The sequence below is a fragment of the Magnolia sinica genome, chromosome 6 (genome assembly GCF_029962835.1).
Source record: "Magnolia sinica isolate HGM2019 chromosome 6, MsV1, whole genome shotgun sequence".
NCBI lineage: Eukaryota > Viridiplantae > Streptophyta > Magnoliopsida > Magnoliales > Magnoliaceae > Magnolia > Magnolia sinica.
Genome location: NC_080578.1, coordinates 82,133,488 through 82,155,458, shown reverse-complemented (window position 1 = coordinate 82,155,458; position 21,971 = coordinate 82,133,488). Strand labels below are relative to the sequence as shown.

Sequence of the window (21,971 nt, the reverse complement as noted above, 5' to 3'; positions counted from 1 at the left end):
GACATGCCTTATCTCTTATATCATGTGTGCAACAATCACGAAGGGATCTACTTAGGAACTCGGTAAATGCAGCTACTCGCCTGACAGACTTGATGAGTGGTCATCTGGCAACTTCTTAGAAGGAGAATATTTTGGAGATATCAGATTGAATTCTGATGGGATCTGTTGGAGTTGATGATTCTAGACCAGGATGGTCCGGTTTATATAGCATTCAAGTAGTGGACCGTTCTTTGGTGGTCATCGATGGTTCAGAATGTTTGTAAAACATTTCTAACCATTAGCATTAAATTCCGACCGTTTCAGATCGTTGGATCAAAAGGACCCGTCCGTTTTCGGAATGTCTTAGCTATTAAGGATACTAGTCGTTCTCAAAATGACCGATAGTTTTGGATCCATTGATCCGATCATTTCCAGCAGCCTATAAAACCTAGGCTCATCTCACACCGTGATCGCACCTTCTCGCGATAGTTCACATGCAAAGTGCAAAGTGTGTCATCTAGCGCTACTACAATCACACTGCCCACGCCCACACCCTCAACCTCACCCATGCCCGAGCTCGAGCGTGCATTTCAGTGCTATGCGCTTGAACATGCAAACCAAGCATTTCATCCTCCAAGTAAGAATACTACCCACTCAACTACTTGTAAACCACAACTTTTCTCCAACTCTTTCTGATGTGGAATTAAAGAAAACACAATTTTTCATTTAAAAATTTTAAAATCAATTTTGGAGGAAAAATGATAATTTCAAAAACATTTTGGTTTTAAAACCAAAATTTCAACAATCATTAGATTCCATTGCCGAATCCTCCTCCTCCACACCTCTTTTAGCATGGGTAAAGCCCTGATTCTTACCTAGAGCTGGGCATCAAGTCGAGTCGGACCGAGTTAGGGCTTACCCAACTTGATCCAGTTTTGAAAAAGGCCTGATGATTAAATGTTGTCCGTATTAGCATGTTAAACATGAATGAGATTACACTAAATCAACATATCATACTCTAGAGACAATTGGATTACGCAAGCGGAAGACTGTAATAAGTATATAAAGCATATAAGTGGTTATAGGTCTCTAGAGTATAAACATGATGCCAGGTTAAATAATTACATGTTTAGTTCTAAAATATACAAAATGATGAAGTGTAATGTCATTTAATCCATGTCCCTATAGCCCAGGTGACGCAACTCCAGGTCTACATAGACCCGCCAGAGAGTTGAAGGTAGGAGAACTCCTCCTTGTCATCATAGAAAGCAGGCTCCACCTCGGAAGCCTCGGCATCACCTAAAACTATAATAGAATCTGGTTAGTGTTTTAACACACCATCCTAGAGTGGGAGTGTGTGATCAACTCAGTGGAGCTATAAGGCAAATGTTAACATGTTATTAATTCAATCAAGCAGTAATGATAAAGCAGTACAACAATCATGTCCTAAATACTCTTGTTAATGCGGGAATAATATGCTGTAATGATGCATGCCCTCACCTACACTCCCTCTACGACATCATCTCACGATCGCGGTATGCAACACTTCCACTGTGCTCAACTCCAACGCCAAAGGCACATACAATGCGGTGCATATACATGATTAGCCAAGTTCTTACTTAGTCTTATTCATACAGTAGGATTGGGAAGCTAAGGTTCCTCCCTTTATATCATTGACCCAAACAATGATCCATCTAAGGTCATCAATCCTAGTTAGTCGCATACGATTGTAGTTCCAGGTCACTACGGAAAGGCTCATCACTTCAGCATAGGCCTATTCTATACTCGAAGTTACTACGAAAAGGCTCGTCACCTTAGCATAGTCCTAGTGTATACTTGAGATCACTACGAGAGGCTTATCACCTGATCATAGGCCGACAGCTCGAATACAGTGTCTCATACCATCATATTCAGCTCACGAGTTTGGTTTGCTGACTGGACACTACGGGGAGGCTCATCACCTCAGTGTAGGCCGACAGCTCTACCACGGTGTCGCATACCACCATGCCTGGCTCATGAGTCTTACTGGATCATAGTACTAAGGTTAAACGGGCTTTTCACTAGTAAGTTGGTACCTTAGATTCAAGTAGTAGCGTCCATACATGGTGAACATACATTAGGCTAATTGGGTTACTTGACAAGCTCGACTGGTATGAGCACCCATTGAATTAATCGACATGGAGCACGTTAGCACCCCATGTGGCCTAACCACTGTCGACAAACAACGTATGACTCGGATTCGTCGAACGTGTCTTGTGTGGCGAAACGATCTCGGCCACTAATTCAGAAATCAAAACCATTTCATTCACATGTGATAGTCAGAGACAGCATGTGACAACCAATCTAAATATAAATCTCATTTGAACATTTCAACAAACACATAGTGCACATGTTATTATATATAGGCATTTCATCCATAAATCATATAGCAGTAAGATACGTTACATAAAGGAAAATGTAACTATAGATAAGGGAGTTGAGAATCCTATCTCAACACCCTCATTAAATACATTTCAACAAGCATTTCTCATTTAGGCATTTTATTAAACACTTAGACTACACATCACATACATGTAATAAATTAGTTAAAACATATATTATAGCAAATCCTTTCACAAGAGAGTTGCCACACGTACAACATTCATATATTCTCAATTGATAATCATGGCAAGCACAAATCCTAGTTCCATATTCATTCAAACATTTCAACAAACACATGGAATACATTAAAATCAACATAGTTACATATATGAGTAATATACGGAAAACATCATATCTAAGCACATGTGATAGCAATCAAGTTAGTCATAAATCATTTACTAATATTGAAAGCCTTGAAAACCATAACCTAAACGTTTATAGTCTGCACCTTCCATCGGTAAACTCGTATCGAACTCAGTTCGAACACTACGCCTTTGTCTACGGCACAACGACTACCTGAATCACGAAATAGGTTAGTTATTTCGTCGATTCTTCTACTTGGATACCTAAAATAGATTAGGGTTAGGGTTTCTTACCTAAAAACGGAATCGAAATCTCCAGTGCAGTGATACAGGAAGGATGATTTGGCACGTGGAGCGGCGAGAACGAATCTCAGTGACGATCTCTCACTCACTCTCTCTCTCTCTCTTCTCCTCACTCTTTCCTTCTCTTTTTCTCTCTTCTCTCTCTTAGGGTTTGGAAATTCGTATAGAATGAGATAGTTGTAGGTTAAAGCCCTTATATAGGCCCAGAACTGATGTCAATGGCCCCATGGCCATGGTATACTTAGGTTATAGTCAAAGGGTGGCTGTTTTAGTCCAACGAAGTTCATCTGGAGGCCCATTGCTTGCATACAGTCTGAAGAAAGTTCCATGGCAATGGATCTATGCCATGTTAAGATTTTAGTCTGATCAAATTTCTAAATCAACCGTGGAGGACAGTTTCAGTTCAACAACCATCGTCACTCGATCAGGGCCACAAGTGCACTGACATGTGTGGAGAAATTTTTCTGATCCAAGGGTGTAGTTGGGTCAGAATCTGACGGTCTAAAACCTTAAATTTGGCCTGCAAGCGAACGACCCAATTCACTTAAGTTTGAGTTCATTTTCTAAAGATATTCGCGTTTCTCACACACTTCGCTCCAGGCTCAAGTTGTACATTTCTAGATACTATTTGGACTTGATTCTCGAGATAGTTGTTAAGCCCAGTAAGGTGGTCATAATCATATAGTTTCGCGGTAATCGGACTTTCGACGCGCGGTCCAGGTCCTATACGGAGTTTCAGTGTGCTCCCGAGAGTAATTGGGTTTTAAGATTGATCCTAGGTTTTTAGGAAATGTTGAGTCAGTGATTCTACTGGATTTGGGTCTTGCAGTTCGTATAGAAAGCAGTTCAAAATTTCAACAATCATTAGATTCCATTGCCGAATCTTCCTCCTCCACACCTCTTTTAGCATGGGTAAAGCCCTGATTCTTACCTAGAGCTGGGCATCAAGTCGAGTCGGACCGAGTTAGGGCTTACCCAACTCGATCCAGTTTTGAAAAAGGCCTGACCTGAACTTGACTCGACTCGGTACTGAGTTCAGCAGGCCTGAACCAATCTGAATCTGGGTCTAGCCTAGACTAATCCAGATCGGTAAAAAGTATCCAGTCAGTTCGAGTTGGCATTGATTTAAATCGAGAGATGAGGGAGGGAGGGAGCGGAGAGGAGAGCGAGGAAGACGGTGGTGAATCCGGTGATGGTGGTGGGCGGCTACCGGGCTTGGAAGAGGAAGGTGGGAGTAAGTGGAGAGGAGAGAGAGAGAGGAGAGAGAGAGAGAGAGAGAGAGAGAGAAAGGAGGAGGAGGAGGAGGGCGGTAATGGTGGTGGGTGGTTGTCGAGCTTGGAAGAGGAGGATGAGGGAGGAAGAAAGAGTTTGGATCGGGTCAGGGTGGAGTCGGGTGCGGCATATAGGGTTAGAGACCCGTATCCTACCCCGTACCGTTCTGTATGCCCCTGCGGTCCTCCTGGTCGAATTCCGGCGACCCACGACCTGTAGATTTCATTTGCGCTCGACCGTGAGTCACACCCTGTTCACCCGAGTCGGTTCGACCCAAGACCTATGCCATCGCGACCATGTCGCCGCTACGATTCCGATGCCACGTCTCGTGCGTCAATCCGACGTCTAGATCCCAAGATATGACCTGTGTACGATCATGGCGGTGGACGGCACGTTGCGGGCCATGGTGTACACGCTTCCCCATAATCATAATGAGGATGATGTCATCCTAGGGATGACATCACCCTATTCTACAACCTAACCTACCTCCCTACCTAGCCTACCCCATAAATGCTTTCTTCTTTTTTTAAAACTCATTATTACACCTCTTACAACCCATCCTTTCACTCTCTCTATCATCTCACTTTCTCTCTCTTCTTCCTCACTTCCATTGCTAGCCATGGATGTCCCAAGCAAGCTCATTTTCCAGCCCTTTTACCTTTAGATCTCTCTTAATCTAACCCTTAGAAGCCCATCTCCACCATTGGAAGGGGTCCTAGAAGGCTTATGAACCCATGGGAAGAAGAAGAAGGAGAAGATCATAGTGGGTGCCTCTCTCTCTCTCTATCTGTTCTAATGTAGTGGGCCCCACTAATTTGTATTTTATTGGCATCGTCCATCATAGATGGTGGGACTCCACCGTGCAGTGCACACCCAGGTCCATAACTCAACTGACAAACTGAGTGGAGATATCTCGTTTCAACACCTGAGCTCCTGGCACCGATCCCTAGTGGGGGTGGCTAACATGGTGTGTGTACTGACATCACCAAGCTGGTGAATGTGGACCCCACCACATGATGCATGTGTTGCATCAAACCGTCCCTGCACGTGAGGCCCACCATCAAGCATCAGCCATCCGTCCAGCGTCAAGAGACGCTGGACGTGAACTGGAAACAAAAACCATAGCTTGAATCAAAACTTTTGAGTGGGCCGCTCATGCAGGCCTCGTCTTGATGTATGTATATAATCCACGCCGTCTATCTTATTTTTCAACTCGTTTTAGGCGTTGAGCCAAAGAATGGAGCCAATCTGAAACTATGGTAGGCCACACCATCTAAATATTACGTTTGATAGTGAGGAATTGATAGGGCCCACTGCAATGTTTCTATGTGTCAAAACCTACCAATATTGGGCTTGTTAGACCCATCTTGAGCTAAGGAACACAGCCGACGGACTGAATTTCCTTGATGTGGGCCCCACCTATAAAAATCTCTAAAAAAAAATAGCAGACGCTGCTGCTGCCGTCAACGTCCAGAGGACGCTGCAGCAGGCAGCGTCCGCAGCTTGGATTGGCATAGGGTCAGTGGGCCCCACCTCAGGCCCCACCGTGGTGTGGACCCCACATCAGCACCGTGTATTTGTTAGCCCCTTAGGGGAGTGGCCCCCCTCCAAATCTCAGCCATATATCTGGCTCAGGTGGCCCACATCATAGGGAAACAGCGGGATTGAACGACAGCCATTGAAATCCTTTTTTTTGTCACAGAAGTTTTGGGGCACCATGAAATTTGTTTTTCCTATGCATCCGGGTCGGAGTGACCTTATGAACGGATTGGATGGAAAGTGAACATTATGGTGGGCCCCACATGGGACCCACTGTTGCACGTATGGTGACCCACTGTTGCAGGTATGGTAGCCCACACCGTCCCTGGGTGGGACGGCTGGTGTACCTCACTCCAGCAGCCTGCTGGAGTTGGCGTCACTAAGCTATGTGGGCCCCCCTCCTTGTACCATCCATGCCGTCCAGCCATGGACCCCACCTATGATGCATGTACCTTACATCTATACTGTCCATCCCACACAACAGCAGCAAGCTGTTGCACTGACGCAGCAAGCTCTGTGAGCCCCATCACGAGGTATCTTTTATACCCATGCTGGCCAGCCATTTCACACGTGTGGCCTACCCACACGTGGTGCAAGTGTGGGATGGGACCCACTTAGATGTATTTGTTATATATCCAAACCGTCTGTCCATTTGGAGACATCGGGACCCACTGTTGCCACTGACGTCAACAAGTCCTGTGGGGTCCCAGCATGAGGCATGTGTATATATCCCAACTGTCCCACCGACGCACTTGATGTATGGGTCTGATCCAGACCGTCCAACATTTTGAACAGGTGGGACCCACCTTGATGCATTTATTTTTATCCACAGCATCCATATAACAGTATTTGGACTCCACTGCAATGCATGTGTCTTACACACACCGTCCATGTGGGATGTATGTGTCTTGTATCCATGCCGCCCATCTGTCCAAGACGTGGGGCCCACCAAGACATACCTGCGGCTTATTTACGTTGTCCAGGGGTGTGGACCCATGTGATGTATTTCCTCACCGTCCAGTGAAAGCCACCATGATATATCTATCCACACGTCCAACCGCCTGGACGGTGGAAAATCATGAATATCAGCTTGGTCCCAAGCTGTGGGCCACGTGTGGGTGGAACTCACCTTGTTGTATCTGTTCTATTTCCACCGTCCATTGCTTGGACGGTGGGAACCCATCCCACGTGAGGTCCATATATATATATATATATATAATAAAATATTATAATAATAAGATAATGGTAATAACATAATACATGGATGTTTATGGAGGTGGGTACCACGTGGGGACCTACCATGCTGTATGTAATCTATACCCACCGTCCATGTGCTCTGGACGGTGGGGTCTTTGCATCTGGACGTGGGAAATCCAAACCATATGTCCCTTCCATTTGGTGGGCTACACGTGTCGTGTGGACCCTACCATGATGCATGTGCTTTATCTAAGCCGTCCGTCCGTTCTGGATGGGCGGGGCCCACGTTGATGCACTTATTACATCCCTACCGTCCATTTGATTTTTCGGACGGTGGGTCCCACTGCTAATTGACGTCAGCAAGTTCTGTGTGGGCCCACCTTGTAGTATGTGTTATACCCACATCGTCCCTCCATGGGACCCTGATGATGTATGTTTTGTAATCCACACCATCCAAAGTGTCTAGACGGTAATGGACCACCTTTGGACAGTGCTGATAATGATTTGGCAATGCTGGCAATGTTTATGTCTGGATGGTATTGATTTTCTTGGACAATGTTTGGACGGTGTTGATCATCATTAGTGGGTCATGTGCCCCATGGGATGATGCGTATGATGATACACATGTTGCACCTGCAACTGTTGAAATGAATTTTTAGATGTAATCCAAGCTCCCATCTGTGAGGCCTGCCTTGATGTATTTTATGGCCCATCTATCAGGCCCACCTTGATGTATTTTGTGGCCCATTCGAGAGGCCCACTTTGATATACTTGAGGTCCATTAGTGCGGCCCATTATTGTAACCCATTTGATGTGAATAAGGCCCATGCGTAGGGCACACTTATTGTGTATTCGAGGCCCATGAGTTGTGGCCCAATGCGATGTACTTAAGGCCCAGGTGCAGGGCCCACCTGTTGTATATTCAAGGCCCGTTGAGATATGTGAATTTGCCATGGTGCATGTAATGATGTTTATGTGGGCCACTCCTTGGAAGCAATGTTGGTTAAAGGTCCACATTGATGGGCAATGATGGTTGGACGTCCACATTGTGACCTTCCCTTAAGCCTTGTTAGGCCCATCCTCACCTATTCCGATCATCGATGCCGATTATCTATCAATTCCGATTGTCGTGGCTGATTGCCGATTAGCGATCGAGGCTAATTATTGTGACCGATTTCCAATTCCGGTTGTCGAGGCCAGATATAGAGGCCGATTGTCGAGGCCCAATGTGATGTATATGCGACCCGTATTTGAGGCCCATTATGATGTACATTTGGCCCGTGTTTCGATTATTAATCGATTCCGATTGTCGTGACCGATTGCCGATTTCGATTGACGTGACCGATTTGCCGATTCTGATTATCGATCGATCCTGATTGTCATGACCGATTTACCGATTTCGATTATTAATCGATTCCGATTGTCGTGACCGATTGCTGATTCCGATCGACGTGACCGATTTACCGATTTCGATTATTAATCGATTCCGATTGTCGTGACTGATTGCCGATTCCGATCGACGTGACCGATTTACCGATTTCGATTATTAATCGATTCCAATTGTCGTGACCGATTGCCGATTTCGATTGACGTGACCGATTTGCCGATTCTGATTATCGATCGATCCTGATTGTCATGACCGATTGCCGATTTCGATTGACGTGACTGATTTGCCGATTCTGATTATCGATCGATCCTGATTGTCATGACCGATTGCCGATTCCGATTGACGTGACCGATTTGCCGGTTCCGATTACCGATCGAGGCCAATTATCATGGTCGATTGTCGATGCCAGTTGTTGATACCGGTTATAAGTATGTGACAGCATAGCATCATGATACATGCCCATACGCATCATCTGTATGTTTGTTATGAGATGTGGTTAATCATTGCATATGTCATTGAGCATGTTGTTATGAGACTCCCTGATAGGCGGAGGTTATCTCACATGAGCACGCGGTATGCGCAGGATTGATGCATGGCTGGATTGTATGACTCATGCATCTCGCATTATGATTACTGTACGCCCTATCGACATCAAGGACGTAGCCTCCACAGGCATATCGTGGATGGCCAAATGGGACACCGAAAATGTTTGGTTCTAGCATACGGGCACCATAGATGTCCCTGGGTAAAAATTTCTAAACCTCCGTGGCCAGGAGACGCCCCAACATCGAGACCAAGTGGATACATGAGCGCTGGAGTGTCGAATACCAGGAGGTCGCGTCTCCCACTGTGTCGTGGTCGGTGGGGAGGGGGTGTGGCATTACCCGCCCAAGGGTCGGGGAAATACTAGGCTGAGTTTGACTAGCTCGTGAATGGGTCTGCTATCGACGTACCGAATAGGTATTGACAGACTATTGGTCAGGTGGATAGTGATGTTTCTTACACTCACTTGGATTGTGGGGCTAGGAGAGCGGCAGTGCCATTTGGAGTTTACTAAACCCCTGTGATGATCCCAAAGATGAACTGTACTGATATATGAATTTAGTGGGCAGGAGTTGCATACTTATTCATGCATTTATTCAATCACTATCTACTCGGGTTGGTAGTGCGCAACTATTTGTTACGTGTACCTTCGCACTGGCCACGATTTCGGTTGGGGCGCGCAACTAACCTGAGATCAGGAGTTTACCACATTGAGTCTGACTATCCAAATTTAGGTATGGGACTGGTTTGGATAGAAGTCCCTTGTGATGGGCCCCATAGCTTGTGATACTACGTACCATCATCCCGACTTCACAATCCAGCATGGTCATTCCATTCGCACCACATATCGCATTACATTCGCAGCATATGACATTTTGGGTTACTATATTTTTTCATTTATACGGCCTAGATACGACTGACGATATTTGTGGACTCATCAGGAATGTATATTGTATTACATCCTCTGCATCTGATATTTGGCTATCTATGATTCCTCATTTGCATAGTTGTTCTATATTGTGTATTCTGACATTGATTGATTCATGATCTCGTTAGTATTTCTGCTTACTCTGATAATTCATGATCTTGTTAGTATTTCTGCTTATTTCCGACATTGTATGATTTATAGATTACCAGTATTTTCGGTATTGTATGACTATGGCATTGTATTGGTTACTGGGCACTTACCTTGTGCACACACTTTCACCACCCACTAAGCTTTCTATAAGCTTATGCACGATAGATGCGTGCAGGTGATGTTAGGTTGCAACAGCATTGAGCCTGGAGCGTGTAGCGGTCTTCTGGAGCTTTGATTTATTTTATATATGTATTTCTCTTTCAGTATTGTACTCAAACGATTATATTAGTGGATATGTGATGATGATGTTGCTTTTGTGATTTGGGTAATCTTGTGGTTATGCTCATTACGAGATAAATGTACATTGGAAAGTCCTCCTTGTAGGATCCCAGGATCGGAATCTGGTGTATATACGCTGGGAGCCGAGAATAGGGTACTACGGAGGCTGTCAGCACCGGATTCGGCGATCGGGATTCCTGCGAATCCGATTTCCGAATTTGGGGTGTGACACCAATGGCTGGATGGGTGTTAGTACTCACATTCTCCTTCGAGTTGAGTTTGATCGGATCGAGTTTTGGGTTGAGTTACTGCGTAACTCAAACTCGACTCGATTTGAGTTTGGATTGGGTGAAGCCTACTCAGTTCGGACCGACTCACCCATTCAATTCGGGTCGAGTCGGGTCTGAATGAGTCAGATGATTCAAGTCGGTTCGTGTCTAGGTCTACTCTTACCATACAAAACCCTTGGGGTTGGTATAGTGTTCTAGAGGTGTATCGAAAATACTGTACACTTTACACCTCTTTGTGCCCCCATTTGATGCTGTTTGCATGGATCCAAACCGTTCATCCTGTTTCCCTAATCGCCCATGCTATGTGTGGCCCACTTATTCTTACATCAAAATTTATTTTATTCATATTCATATTCTAAAGTGTTTGACTAATAAGGGATGAAATAACCAGTTAGTAACAACATACTCATAACCAGCTAGCCCTAGCAACATTCTTGAATTGACAATTGCAGCACAACCTTGTCTAAAATCTAATCAAGCCCCAAAAGTCAATGATAACATATGTTAAGAGATTTGAATTGAACTTGCCTATAACCTGCGATTGTAGAATACCAAGTAACCCAAGCTCTGTAGGAGCCACTATGATGTTTGTGTTATATCCACTCCAATCCATTTCAATAGCTTATTTTAGGTCATGATCTAAATCATGAGGGAAATCCAAAACTTATAAGAAGTATTGGGTCTTGATCACCTATTATTAGATGATGAGCATCTAACACCCTGATCCATAGTTCAAGTGGTAGACTGAGTGAAAGATACCTCGTTTCAACACTGAGGTCTTAGTATTGATTCCCTAGTGGGGGTGGCTAACAGTGAAGTGTGAATTGATAGTGGGGGTGTACTTAAAAAGCTAGCCAAAAAAAAAAGAAAAAAAGATGATGACCATCTAAATAGTGGCCTTCAAATTGATGGCAGGTTAACTGTCCACATTGAATTCCTGACAATTAAGATAAATGATGGCAATGGTCTTCTTATAATTATGATTTTCAAAACATTGTCCATCCATAATCCATAACGGGCACACAAGTTGGATTGTTCAGATTGATGGATAGCCAAGCTACATTTAATGTAGAAAGATAGCTCTACCATACTCCCATTCTCTTCTCTTCACAGCATTTTCTCCCTTCAATGTAAGTAATTAAGAAAGAAATTCGATACCTTGCAAATAGAGTTGTACACATGTTGAACTGAGTCGAGCTTGGTATAGCTTGGCTCGGCTCGGCTAGTAGCTAACCTCAACTTGAACTCGTCTCAGCTCAATCCTCGATCCTGTCTAGATAGCTCACCTTGGTTCGGTTAGTAACTAGGGCTAGTTCGAGTTGAATTCGAGCCTGTGCGGCATTTTCTCAAACACAGAATGCATCTTCATTTTCTCACAGAATGCAAAACAGTAACAACTCTTTATAGGTATTTCATTAAACACTTTGTAATGCCTCAAAAATCGACACCCGAGTACATAGACTCCAATCCTGAGTTCCCAGGTGTTAACCAAATGAAAACGCACGTATGTCATCATTTAGATTCAAATTCATTTCACACACAGATAATCATAGCATAATTCAAATTAGTAGATCCAAAGTGAGGTGGAGATAACAATAGATTCAGAAATATAGGGCTAAGAGTTTAAAATACAATTTCAATAGTGATGATCACCTAAAATAGGATTATACAAACCACAATATACATACCTAAGACGGTTAAAGTGTTAAAGCCTTCAGTTTACACTCAATCCTCCAAAACATAATGGCGTTAGCACAACCCGATATAAGCCTACCTGTCTGAGGTCTCACTAGTACATGCATCAATGATATGCCTGCTTGGTGTTTTAAAATGTCGTCCCAGGTGGGAGTGAGTAGCTAACTCAGTAGTTCCATTAGTTTTAAGTTATACATGTTATCAACCCAATCAGCGCAGGTAATGATAAAACAAGAAATCAAATATTTTCTAAATACTCTTGTTAAATACGTATATGAAGATATGACATGATGCATACTCTCACCATTCAACACTCCCTCAACACGCAACTTCAACTACCTGGTTCGCAAATGATAACACTTCCTCAACATGCGACTTCAACGCCTATTTCACCACATTCTAAACTAATGCGATGCGATGAATGATCATGTTAGCCGAGTAATTATTAAGTTCAATTCATCCAGCATATTGACGAAGCTAGGACACCGACGTTATATCACGAGTCCTTATCCTAATCACGTGGCTCGTTGATGCACGTAGCGACTCCTTACCAATGTCCCTTGATCCAAATTTAGGTGTCACCCGTTTATCTCACAAATCAACAATTCTAAAGGTACGATATGATACCTAAATGTATGAGGATCAACCCGGTATGGGTCGTCACCCAAACCGTGTATGATCGCTCAGTTCTGAGGTGTGGGCGTGTCACATATAACCAAAAACACATAAAGGAAATGGCTCGTCATCCAATTCCATTCACACCCGAGTCGTTCGAACGGTACTCTGGCATGGAACCATCGGTCGAGTAATTTGACGGGAGCCATTCGAACAATGATTTATCACCTCCATCAATGCTCACTGGTCACTATAGGGAGGCTCGTCACCCCAGCATAGGACGACAGCTCGGACACGGTGTCCCATACCACCATGCCCGGCCCATGAGTCTTAGGGGGATCGTATCACACTACCAGTTATAAATGAACCATCTATTGGGAACAAGGTATCCTAGATTCAACTTGGTTGTGTCTTAGTGGGATCGTATCACACTAACGATTATGAATAGACACATCCATTGGGAATGGGGTATCTTAGATTCCATTTAGTCATGTCATACATTGTGAACATACATGATCAGTCGGCTAGTGGACTAATTTGATTAACCTAAGAGAACCACGACACAACCGGCATTAGGTGCAAGCAGCCCATGTAGTCCAGCTACTGTCGGTCGTCTGTGTTCAACACGGGTCGATCGAACAAGCCTAGGGTGGCCGTCCTAACTCAAGCCACCCCTTGGTTTAAGCGATTTACCGACTGACCCAACATTGTAAGCAACTTAAGCATCACTACAAACTCAGAATTTGTCATGCCGTCAACATAGATTCAACGACACAACCACATTGACATTTCATCGAACATGTAAGCATACATAGGATACTACATTCACTAAGGCATTAAATCAAACATGTAAGCATGCAAAAAGTAATACAATCACTTAAGTATTAAATCAAACACATAAGCATCGAAAAAGCAACACATTCTGTAACAACCCGAATTTTTTATGTGCGAGTTTACCCTTACGTAAGAATGAACGGTTGCACTCGTTCAACTCCCACCTGTAGTTCCATTAATTTTAACAATCTATCTCTAGTAACAAAATCATTAACTGAGACCATCAAGGGTTGATAAATGATAATCTAGAGATAATCGTCCGCACCTTTAAGAAGGAATCTTCGATTTTGAGCTCTTAGGGTTATGGATTTAGAAAATTTCACAAATTCCTATACATATACCAAGAACTATGTGAGATTCATGCAATTCATCGTAGAAAAACCTAGTTGAAAAGTAGGATTTGTTTCTTACCTCCTAATCGCGAGTAGGGTGGATTCGGCGGAGGAAAATGATCGATGCTAGGGCTTTGATTGGAGGAAACCGATGAAGGGAAGCACTAAAGCCTCCCCACTCCTACTCTCACTCTTCTTTTCTTCTTTCTCTTCCTCTTTCTCTCTTTCTCTCCTTTAAAAAATTCAAATTCATATGGGGAGAGAGGGTGCCCAAATGAGGGCTTTATATAGTGCTAGATGTTGCACAAATGGCCCCAAGGGCTAAGTATTCATTATACTAGCCCTATGGGAGAGTTTCTAATCTCTAGGGCCCATTATGGAGTGTACATGTCGATATACATCATACGATAGTTAGCCCTAATGATGATTTACGTATGGATATGATCAGCACGCCATTTGGATACGCCAATCAATGGATATGATTAGAAGTCTGTTTAACAGTCACCGATGGTCGATCAGGGCTGTGGCTATACAGAAATGAGCAGAGAAATATCATTCACTCATGCCTCAAGTTTGGTTGTGATCTAACGGTCGAAAAGTCATAACTTCACGAAAGAGCGGAATGTCTGTTTCACCTAAGTTTCAAATTTCAGCCTAGGGGATTCACGCGTTACAAGCACTTAGCTTCCGGCTCAAGTTGAGCCATTCGAGGCACTTTCTTGGTTTGCCACCAGCGATGGGCGTCAAGGCCAGTGAGATGTACGTTACTCTATAGTTTCGGAACTAGTGGCCCACTAACGAGCGGTCTAGAGCTCGTTTGGATAATCAAGGTATTTTCGAAATGAATTAGATAGCGAGATTTCTCGTGGGCAATGATTAGGGTTTAGATTAACTATGTTCATAGTGTGACATATTCGCAATTAGTGAAAATGATGATTCAGTCATAATCACTTTAAACCGTTGGTTCGTAGGCGAAATGGATAATTAGGTCACTTTGGTTTGTTAATTACGATCCGACCTCTAGTTGTCTCGTCCTTGGGTAGATCTTTAATCTAGTTATGGTAGTCTTGATTAGTTAGTGATAGATCGGTTAAATTTGGGCCCTATGTGAACAAATTATGAGGCTAAACTCGATACTTAAGTGATCGGGCGGGTTCATCGGCTTTCTACGGTTGATTTATTGAATTTGTGCAGTTCTTTACCAGTACCACCCATGTATAGGCTCACTTCGAGAGTTAAGGGCCAATAAGTAACAATGTGGGATAATTATATCGAAATTTTTTTACAGATTTTTGTAAATTCAAAATATTGAAAATCCAGGACGTTACACACTTGGCTAGTAAAATCAAAATCAAAATCAAATATATGAGAAAAGTTTTATAATGTAAAGTTCTTATTTTATTTTATTTTTATAGTGATTTGTTTTGTATTCGTTCCTTCCTCGCTACAAACTGATCCCGTGGAGAATGTACGCACCCTGAAACAACGCTTTGTTGAGTCATTTCATTATCAATATCAAAATAATCGAGTCACCAAGCTGATTCGATCCGAGTTAATTCGAATTGAGGTTTGATTCGATTCAAGTCAAGCTCAGGCAAGATCGAACTCGGCTCGAAATTTTTTTCAAACTCAAAAAACCAGCTTGACTCAGTATGAGTTCAATTTTGAACTAAGGCAAGTCCAATCAAGTCAAGCTAAGTGGGCTAACTCAACTCGTGTACAACTCTAGTTGCAAATGGGGATGGCAGTGGGCTGGGCTGGGCCCACCAAAATCATAAGTTTTGAAGAGAGCTAGCCCAAAGGCCCAGCCCAACCAGTTCAAAAATCAGGCATGGGCCTGGTTCATTGCCACTTGCCAGGGCTACCTGAAGAGTGTAATGGATGATAGGCAGATATCATAATTTATTTGAAAGTGGCATATGTGGCATATAAGTAAAATTCAAATTAAACTGTCGAGATTATCATACCAGTTTGGACATGAACCGAAAATTATCAGGCATTTTTGGTGATTATCTGACTATTTGATTAGCCTACGTTTATTGGACGGTTAAAAATTAAAATATTGCCTTCCTTAGATGGACGCGGATTTCCTGCTAAAGCCTTAGCTGAAAGTTCCTGCCAGGAAACCTAGGTGGGGCTACCGTGATGTTTGTGAGAAATCCAATCCGTCCATCCGTTTTGTGAGATCATTTTAGGTTATGGGGCCAAAAATGAACAGGATTCGGTACTCAAGTGAGCTGAAAGCGTAAGGATTGAACATGCACAGTTGAAATATTCGTGGGGCCACATAAGCTTTGAATCAGACTAATATTTATGTTTTCAGTTCATCTCAGTAGGAATAACGTTATGAACGGTATGGATGACATGTAAACATCACTGTCAACCCAGGGAGGTTTCAACGGTAGAAATTTCCCTACCCACCTTTTCCTTTAGTGCAGCCCACTTGAGTCTTGGATCCTACTCATTTTTGGTCTCAAGTCCTAAAATGACCTCAAAAAACGGATGTACGGGATAGATTTCTCAAAAACATCACAGTGGGCCCCACCTAGATTTTCAGGCAGGCACTTCCTGCGAAACGCTTTTGCAGGAAATGGGCGTTCATGGCAATCAACCACTATGGGCCCCACCTAGATTTTCAGGCAGGCACTTCCTGCGAAACGCTTTTGCAGGAAATCCGCGTCCTCCTTAGATGATATCCAAGCTCTGTGGGGCCCTCCATGTCATGTACGTAGATCCACTAATGTAAAATTGCTCCTAAGTTTATAAGGTGTGGCTTGTTTGAGTTTTGGTGAGATTGATTTAATATCTTCACTTCATATACTCTGAAATGTGTCTGATTAGCGGGTTTAGCGAAAGAAACACAGTATGGTGGAGCCACACATAAACCTATGGTTGACAACCCATGCCCATTGCTCCCTCTGATGAGGCCCACCTGAGTTGTGGGCGTGGCTTATTTGTCTCCCAATGGCCTAGATCTGAGGATAGAATCTGATGGATAGAGTGGATTTTAAGTACAAAACATAGCGGGGGCTCTACGGAGCTTGAACTGCGGAGGAATCCTCTACCGGACCTGTTTTACGCAGGGTGTAAAACACCCATCTATGGGCCCACCATATTGAATATGTAAAATCCACTCCGTCTACCAGGTTCCATCCTTCATGTTAGGCCCAACAAAGAAATTATCTAGATCCATCAGATAGGCCATACTACATGGACATATGGGATGGGACGCCAATCACAGGTTTGTATGTGGGGCACCAGGGTCTGTATCTTTAATCAAACCCGTTAGTCAGGCATAACTAACCATAATAAAGAGAAGAAACAAAAATCAGCCTATTAAAAATCTCAGATGGGCCACACCGTGAGTGGACAGCAATTTGTGAGCAGTTTTACATTGTTACCATTAGTGTGACCCACGTGATTTTTTAATCTGGCTTTATCTTACAGATACCGTAGAAATTACGGTTCTCACCTGATGGATGGAGTAGATTTAACATATAAAACATGAGGGAGTGGGGGATGTGACTTAGCTGCGACCCGGAACCAGCTCATGTGGGTGGGACCCTGACCGTGGGACCCACCTAGATGTATAGGTTGTTGTATATCTACGCTGTCTATCCATTTTTCCATATCATTTCATATGACGGGCCCTAAAATGAAGCAAATCCACCTGGACCACACCACAAGAAACAGTAGTGAATGACCATTATAAACTTTTTGTGGGCCAAAAATGTTTTTGATCAAGCTGAGATTTATATTTACCCCTCATCCAGGTCTTTGTGACCTTATCAACAGATTGGATGGCAAAATCCATCACGGTGGACCTACGAATTTTTTAATGGTGGGCGTTTAATGATCAGTGTTTCCTGTGGTGTGGTCCACCTGAGACTTATATCTTCTTAATTTTTGGTAAAATGCTATAAAATGATATGAAAAAATGGATAGACGGCTTAGATATACAACATATACATCTAAGTGGGCCCCACAGTCAGGGTCCCACCCACATCATTGTTTTCCGCGCTCCCGAGCTGGGGTGTTTGCAATACAGAGTAGATAAACAGAAGAAAAAATTTCTACGAAGCAGATAACTAAAGCAAAATCCCTACTCTCGAATGCAATTTCTGCAAAGGTTAGAATTGTTAGTTTGTTTCTCTTCTGGCATTTTATTTATATTTTAGAAAAAAGAGAAAATTCTATAGTTTTTCTATAATATTTTCTATGAAAAAATCTAGTTCATGTTTCAGACCAAAACCCACATGTCTTTGTCCAAGTTTCACCCCAAAATCCAAAAATCCTTTTTAGTGAATCATTCTATAGCAAAGATGTTTGAATCCTTTGGATGATATCTAAACCTTCCAAAAATCTCACCTTTCTTGTTTTTTTGATTATTTTTTTTTTTTTTTTGGAATTTTCTTGTTTCTTTTTTCTGCAAGTGGTAGGTATTTGTTTGGAAGAAGAGATGGGGATTCACTTTGGCAGAAATCTCAATATCTGTTAAAAATGCTTGAATTCTATCCATTTTCTGTAGATTTTTGTGGGTTTTGGGTCTTTTGAAGTTCTGGGTTGGCCTTCGAATAAGAGCTGATTCACTTCAACAAAAATCTCACCATTCTATTTCGAATGCTTGAATTACATCCATTTTCCATCCTTTTTTAATGGGTTTTGGGCCTTTCTAGGAATTGGGTAGACATTTTTCCATAGAACGGAAGTGGACTCACATCAGTATAAATCTCGACTTGTGTTTCTAGTGCTTGAATTCTATCCATTTTCTGTAGATTTTTGTCGATTTTGGATCTTTGAAGGAACTGGGTAGCCGCCCTTTGGAAAAAAAAAAAAAAAAAGAAAAGGAAAGAAAAAAGAAAAAAGACGGAGACCCACCTCAGTAGAAATCTCACTATTCTGTTACAAATGCTTGAAGTCTGTCCGTTTTCAGTATGCTTTTGTGAGTTTTGGACCTCGTCAAGAAGTGGTTAGGCGTTTTTAGAACCGCTGGTACGAAAAAATCTCCTTCTTGTGGCTTTTTGGTCTTTCTAAGATATGGGTAGGCAATTTTAGAATGAAGGGTTCGGACCTGTTTGCAAAATTTTTGGGGTTCTAACATCTTGATACTAGTTGTGTGCAGATTATGGGTCCAATAAAGACAGTGAATATCGGAGTTCCGGTTTTGCCGATAGACGGAGTTGTTCCTGCTAAGAAACTGAGTGAACAGAAATTGGCTGAAAATTTGAATATTGGGCGAAAGAAACGTGATAGAATTTATAGGAGAAGCCAGAATGGTAGAAGCCGCGTAGCTAAACTCAGTTTGGACAATCGGGTTTTGGTTGAAAATCAGAGGCGAGGACTTGATCATTCACATAAGTGTTGCTCGGAGCGCCAAAATGTGAAAGAGAAGAGGGAGCCCAAGTGTTCGACAAAATGGGTCTCTTATGGAGGCAGCATTCCATTGATTTTACGAGCATTAGAAACAGTAAATGATCTGAATGAGGCTTTGAAACCTTGGGAGGAGAGCCTCAATAACAAGGAAAGGAGCATAATTCTCAAGGAGCAGTCGAACTCGGAAAGGGCTCTTGAGATTTTCGAATGGTTTAAGAGAAAGGGTTGCTATGAGCTGAATGTGATTCACTACAACATCATGCTTCGGATTCTTGGGAAATCGCAGAGATGGGATCAAGTCGAGAATCTTTGGGATGAAATGGAGCAGAAGAGGATCACGCCCACGAATTCTACCTATGGTACATTGATTGATGTTTATAGTAAAGGCGGGCTCAAGGAAGAAGCCCTTTGTTGGCTGGATAAGATGTATAAGCAAGGGCTGCAACCTGATGAGGTCACGATGGGGATCGTGGTTCAAACGTACAAGAAGGCAGGACAATTTGAAAAGGCCGAGCAGTTCTTTAAATCATGGTCATCAGGTAAATTGACCCAATATGATGGCAGATTGAATCCAACCGATACTTTTCTACCTCAGAAGTGCCACAGCTCATACACTTACAATACATTGATCGACACATATGGGAAGGCGGGCCAGCTTAAAGAAGCGTCTGATACATTTGCTCGGATGCTAAGGGAAGGGGTTGCACTGAACACAGTGACATTCAATACTATGATGCACATATGTGGAAACCATGACCGGATGGATGAAGTAGCTGCCCTGATGATGAAGATGGAAGAAGTGAAGTGCCCTCCTGACACAAGAACATATAACATTCTTATTTCTCTCCATGCAAAGCACGATAATATCAATGAAGCAGCTAGCTATTTTACAAAGATGAAGGCGGATGGCCTTGAACCAGATGTCATCGGTTATCGTACCCTCCTATATGCATTCTCAATACGACACATGGTCAAAGAAGCTGAAGTCCTTGTCTCGGAAATGGATGATCGGGGCCTTGAAGTTGATGAGTATACACAATCGGCTTTGACTAGGATGTATATTAATGCAGGGATGCTTGGGCGATCTTGGTCTTGGTTCAAGAGGTTTCATCTTGACGGGAAGATGAGTTCGGAATGCTATTCTGCCAATATCGATGCGTTTGGGGAGTGTGGCCACTTAATGGAAGCAGAGAAAGTGTTCCTTTGTTGCCAAGAGAAACGGAAATTGACTGTGATGGAGTTCAATGTGATGATAAAGGCCTATGGTATAGCCAAGATTTATGATAAGGCTTGTGATTTGTTTGATGATATGGAGAATCATGGTGTTTCTCCCGACAAATGCACATACAATTCTCTCATACAGATATTATCCAGTGCTGAGCTGCCTCACCAAGCAAAGTTATATCTCGGGAAAATGCAGGAGGCAGGCTTTGTAAACGACTGCATCCCGTATTGTGCAGTGATGTCTAGCTTTGTCAAGCTTGGTCAATTGACGATTGCCGAAGTACTATTCAAAGAGATGCTTGGGTATGCTGTGCGACCTGATATCATCGTTTTCGGTATCTTGATAAATGCATTTGCGGAAGTTGGAAGTGTTAAAGAAGCTATGAATTACGTTGAGGCAATGAAAAGCGCTGGCTTTTCTGGAAATTCAGTTATCTACAACTCCCTGATCAAGCTATACACCAAGGTGGGGTATCTTCAAGATGCCCAAGAAACATACAAACTTCTTCAATCATCAGATGAGGGTCCCGATGTGTATTCTTCCAATTGCATGATTGAACTTTACAGCGAACGGGCAATGGTTAGATGGGCAGAAGAAATTTTTGAATATTTGAAGCAAAGAGGGGAGGCAAATGAGTTCTCTTTTGCGATGATGTTATGCATGTATAAGAAAGTCGGGAGATTTGGGGAAGCAGTCGCGGTCGCGCATGAAATGAATGAACGGGGGCTCCTTACCGATTTATTGAGCTATAATAATGTGATTGGGTTATATGCATTGGATGGGAGGTTGAAGGAGGCTGCTGAAACTTTTCACATGATGATCGATTCGGGTATCCAACCTGATGATTCAACATTCAGATCACTTGGGGTCATTCTTGTGAAATGTGGAGCACCGAAGGTGGCTGTTAATCAGTTGGAACTAGCAAGGAGAAAAGATGCTGCAAGTGGCATTTCTGCATGGATCTCAACTCTGTGCTCACTGTTGGGGGTGGATGATGATGCTTTGAAGTCATGCAATAAAACAAAATGCCCTTTTGAATTCGATTCCATTGTTGAAAATGGATCTATGGAGCTCAGTCAATGGTCTGACATATAAAAATGCTGACAAGGGTTGGTTTTGTTACACTTCTGCCTAAGAGAAGATTTTGTTTGTTCGCATATGAGAAATGATATTTTGAAGCATGTATGTTGGTCATATTCTGCATTGGTCTTTTGTACAAGTAGCTTTATTATAAGGACCATAGCAGAGAGCTGTTTTGCCTATTTTAATACATTTTAGTGTTGATAAAGATGTATGTATTTTGTGAA

At 42.8% G+C, this 21,971-nt stretch overlaps 1 protein-coding gene across 2 annotated transcripts; it reads left to right on the top strand.

Annotated features, from left to right (window-relative positions):
* Positions 1–18,051: 18,051 nt before the first annotated feature.
* LOC131248935 (pentatricopeptide repeat-containing protein At3g23020) lies at positions 18,052–21,971 on the top strand. Of its 2 annotated transcripts, XM_058249460.1 has the most exons (3): positions 18,052–18,195; positions 18,842–19,058; positions 19,189–21,971. In XM_058249460.1, the coding sequence occupies exon 3, from the start codon at positions 19,192–19,194 to the stop codon at positions 21,757–21,759; it is 2,568 nt and encodes an 855-aa protein (XP_058105443.1). In that variant the 5' UTR covers positions 18,052–18,195; positions 18,842–19,058; positions 19,189–19,191; the 3' UTR covers positions 21,760–21,971. The 2 variants fall into 2 exon arrangements, with proteins under 2 accessions (XP_058105443.1, XP_058105444.1); XM_058249461.1 differs by lacking the exon at positions 18,842–19,058 and having other exon boundaries at positions 18,053–18,195.

Excerpts from the sequence above, each read along its gene's own strand:
- LOC131248935 (XM_058249460.1), top strand. The coding sequence starts at position 19,192 with ATGGGTCCAATAAAGACAGTGAATATCGGAGTTCCGGTTTTGCCGATA.